The sequence below is a fragment of the Cryptomeria japonica genome, chromosome 6 (genome assembly GCF_030272615.1).
Source record: "Cryptomeria japonica chromosome 6, Sugi_1.0, whole genome shotgun sequence".
Classification (NCBI taxonomy): Eukaryota; Viridiplantae; Streptophyta; class Pinopsida; order Cupressales; family Cupressaceae; genus Cryptomeria; species Cryptomeria japonica.
In genome coordinates, this window is record NC_081410.1 from 568693310 (window position 1) to 568697572 (window position 4263).

The 4263-nt window shown below is 35.0% G+C and overlaps 1 protein-coding gene across 1 annotated transcript; it reads left to right on the forward strand.

Moving 5' to 3' along the window:
* Positions 1-1322: 1322 nt before the first annotated feature.
* Positions 1323-3244, forward strand: LOC131049334 (geraniol 8-hydroxylase-like). Its single transcript, XM_057983382.2, has 2 exons — positions 1323-2219; positions 2313-3244. The coding sequence occupies exons 1-2, from the start codon at positions 1344-1346 to the stop codon at positions 2946-2948; spliced, it is 1512 nt and encodes a 503-aa protein (XP_057839365.2). The 5' UTR covers positions 1323-1343; the 3' UTR covers positions 2949-3244.
* The last annotated feature ends 1019 nt before the right edge of the window (positions 3245-4263 follow it).

A 4263-nucleotide genomic window follows, 5' to 3' on the forward strand; every position in this document is an offset into this window, starting at 1 on the left:
TTGGTGTTTGAGCATTAATAGTTGTGATTACTCAAAATATTAAAAAATTAAAATCTTTATAAATATCTATTATTTTTCAAATTCTCTAATTATGCTTTTTGGTGTTAGCAATTGCTCATTGTAGATACTAAAACAATGATTACAATATTAGAATGGGCCATGAAAGTATTCATTTGCAATCCATAGAAATTAAACAAACGCCTTCAAGAACTTGATGAAATCATTAGTTGCAACAAAAAAGGTGGATGAATTTTAGTTGGATCTTCTACCTTATCTCCGTGCAGTCGTGGAAGAATTATTTTGATTATGCATGATGGCTCCTATTTTTCTTCCCGACAAAGTTGAAAGTTCCTCCATGATTGGAGGATTCGTTATACCCAATTACAACTAGGTGGTGGTGAACGTGTGGGCCATTGGGAGGAAGCCTTCAATTTAGGTGAAACACACTTAGCATATGAAAGATAATAGCATTGTGTTTGTATAACAAGAGAATGGTCATTTTGTAAATTCACTTTTTATCTCTTACATGCACATAAAAGATATCTCCCTTTGTATCTTGTTACTTGTTTCCTACGAAAATTATATTTATAACTAAGTTGTTGTACTAAGTTTTAAGAAGTAAAAATGCCCTTGAGAAGATGCATCGATCAAAGACATCTTCACAAAGATAGATTGAAGTATATCTTTTTTTCATTTATGTATTTAAAAAAAAAAACGAAAAGAAAATTCTGTAGATTAAATAAATGATAGTAAATAAAATAGATAATCAAAATGCTCCCTTATATTTTTTTATACATAATTAAAAAACTAGATAAAACAATTCAAAATATTATATTGCGTGAACCTTCTGAAATAAATCAATGATCTGTTATAATATAAAAATAAAAATAAAACCGAAGAAACTTAACATACGTATATTTAAAAATTTAGAAAGCTATTTCCAATTGAATTTGTTATTTATTATTCAAGTAAAGTAGACGTTCAACTCAACAAAGGCGCACCTGTCCTTAATAAAAGGCAGACATGACAATAATTCAGAGACACTATTCATGTAATTTAGGCAATGAAAGTGATATCTCTTATGTCTTTTTGTACAGATAGATACAAGAATTCAAACAAGTTCACTCCAAAAACGTGCTGCAACGCTTCAAACTAGTGCACTCGAAAAGCTTGTTGATTCAAACTAGTGCACTCTAACAGTGTGCAACACTGGTGTAAAAGTCTAGACAAACAAAAACGTGCTGCGACCTGCAATCAAGTGCTGGTACGGATTCTGCCTATAAAATAGATAGTGTAAACTGGAAACCCAAAGAAAATAAGGATCGCCTTGTATACAAGTTAATATGGATATTCCACTGTTTTCTTTGTATTCTGTGCTTCTTACTGCTGCTTCACTGATATTGTTCTTCTTCTTTCTATGGAGAAGAGAGCAGAGGCTTTCTCTGCCCCCTGGGCCTAGTGGTTGGCCTATCCTGGGAAACCTCATTCAGCTGGGGAAAAGGCCTCACGAGTCTCTCTATGCCCTCTCTGTGAAATACGGTCCACTGATGACTCTCCGTCTGGGCATGAGAACAGTAGTGGTGGTCTCCTCTCCTGCCATGGCCAAGGAGGTCTTTAAAACGCACGACAACATCTTGGCGGGGCGGATGGTGACAGAGGCACACAAATCTCTTTCACATGACAAGTCGTCCCTAATTTGGGCTGATTACGGTCCTTACTGGCGCCATCTCCGTCGCATTTCAACTGTTGAGCTCTTCAGCCCCAAAAGACTCGAAGCTCTGCAACATCTCAGAAGAGATCAAGTATTTAGCACCATTCGACTCATTTTCGAGGACAAGGGAAAGGTTGTGAACATCGCGCATACGGTGTTCTGCACGTCTCTGAATTTGTTAGGCAACATGATTTTCAGCACAAGTGTCTTTGATCCTCACAATCCAGCTTCTGCGGGGCTCAAAGATACCATCTGTGAATTGATGGTGGTCGCCGGAAAGCCCAATTTGGTGGACTTTTTCCCGTTTCTCCGGTTCCTCGACCCCCAGCGAGTGTCCCGTGCGATGGACAGGCTTTTTAAGGAATTGTATGACTTTTCTGATACATTCATACAGAAAAGGCTCAGCCAAAGCGTTCAGCGTAAGGACTCGGACAAGGATTTTCTGGATGTTCTGCTGGACTCCAGAACTGAAGATTTCACTCTTGTCGGTGTTCGAGCATTAATAGCTGTGAGTACTGAAAAGATTAAAAGCAAATTAATTAGGGTATATAAATATATCTCTGCTATTTTCCAGACCTCTAATTGTGATCTATGGTTTCAGGAATTGTTTATTGCAGGTACTGAGACGACCACTACAACAATAGAATGGGCCATGGCAGAATTGATTCGCAATCCACAGAAATTAAACCGAGCCCGTCAAGAACTGGATGAAGTAGTTGGTTGCAACCGGAAAGTGGAAGAAACTGACTTGGATCGTCTTCCGTATCTCCATGCAGCCGTGAAAGAAGTATTCCGATTGCGCACGACGGGTCCTCTGCTTCTTCCCCACAAAGCCACAAGCAGCTGCGAGATTGGGGGATTTGTTATACCCAAGGACACCCAGGTGATGGTGAACGTGTGGGCTATGGGAAGGGACAGTTCAATTTGGAAGAATCCTTTGGAATTTACGCCCGAAAGGTTTTTAGAGGGTGAGTCGAATAGCAAGATAGATTACAGGGGACAGGACTTCGAGCTGATTCCATTCGGAGCGGGAAGAAGAATGTGTCCGGGGCTTCCATTGGCAAGTCGTATGGTTCATTTGGTTTTGGCTTCTTTACTTCACTCATTTGAGTGGAAACTTCCGGATGGGATGAGCTGTGAGCAGATGGACATGAGCGATGATTTTGGAATTACATTAAAGAAGGCTGCAGACTTGAGAGCAATCCCGACGCCACGTCTCCCACATCCCATATACTAGGGGCGCTCGCCACATATATTACATATGGTTTTAGAGTTAAATCTAAGGTTGTAGGAATATATATAACTGTGATACAGCTGGAGTCCCTGCCTATTTGTCTAATTGTTTTGTGAAAATAATAAAAGAATTATTTGTTGTTTAGATTTTAGAAGGATCTTGGTGAGATGAGAGTTCAAACTTTTATCAGTGGTGAGGAACTATGAAGAATACTGCAATCAGAAATTGGGGAGGAAATGTTCATAATTTTGAAACAATATATTTTGCTGAATGTTTTGTTGAAATCTTCAGGTGCTTTTTGAAATCAATAAATATAATATTATTTTATTCAGGAATGATAAACTTATTATTATTTATCTTTTGCATTTGCAATAGATCCCATCTTTAGCTGTGTGCTTACATTTAACAATTATGATATTTTGTTTTAATATTTTTTTAAACTTAAATATCTACATTACTATTAATAAATTATGGAATTGAATTGAATCAAGGACCTAGAAGGAAAATAAATAATTTAAAAGCTAATAATATTTTAAGATGGGATTAGTTTGTTTCAAATGATAAGATAAAAATTTGGGATGAAGGTGTCAAATCAGTCAAAAGTATGCACAAAGTAAAATATTTGAAACATCCATACAAAATGATATAAAATAAATAGGAAAACAATTGAAGATATACACCACTTTTCCATTACAAAAGGATAATTTTTATGATATCTATTTATTTATTCTTTCAATAATTAAAAGTTAAATTTCTTTGATATTTTCTTAAAAAACATTCACATTTGATAAAATTTGTTGCTGGAGAGTTGATATTTATTTTAATATTTTTCTAAATTTTTTAATGAAAATATTGTCTTTCAGTAAACATTAGTGAAAAAATCAACTAACCTAAAATTCGAATTTTTCAAAAAGAAACCAATAATAACATACTACCAAAGAACAAAGACATTTCCATGTAAGGATGGAAAGAAACAACCATTGCCTTGATTACCATGGACTAAAACAATCATTAGTTTAAGCATGTATTGCCTTACCCTATTTAATGCCTTTTTCCCACAAACCATCATTATTCTATGGAAAATCTTTCAATTTCATATTTACAGAAATTCTATCTTCATTGCTATGGCAACCAACATTTTACGTTTTTTGTGTTTTAAGCTTGTTAATTTCATAATCTAGCATTTTTGTTTGGCAAACGAATTATGTTTAAATTATAATTTAAATGATGAATGAAAGTTAACCAAAAAAATAATCAAATTATAAATATATACAAGAAATTAGTAAAAAATATTAGAATTTATATAAAGATTGTAATT

Bases quoted from the DNA above. Each gene is read 5' to 3' on its own strand.
- LOC131049334 (XM_057983382.2), top strand. From the start codon at position 1,344: ATGGATATTCCACTGTTTTCTTTGTATTCTGTGCTTCTTACTGCTGCT. The intron at 2,220-2,312 runs GTGAGTACTGAA...CTATGGTTTCAG, and splicing joins GTGTTCGAGCATTAATAGCT to GAATTGTTTATTGCAGGTAC.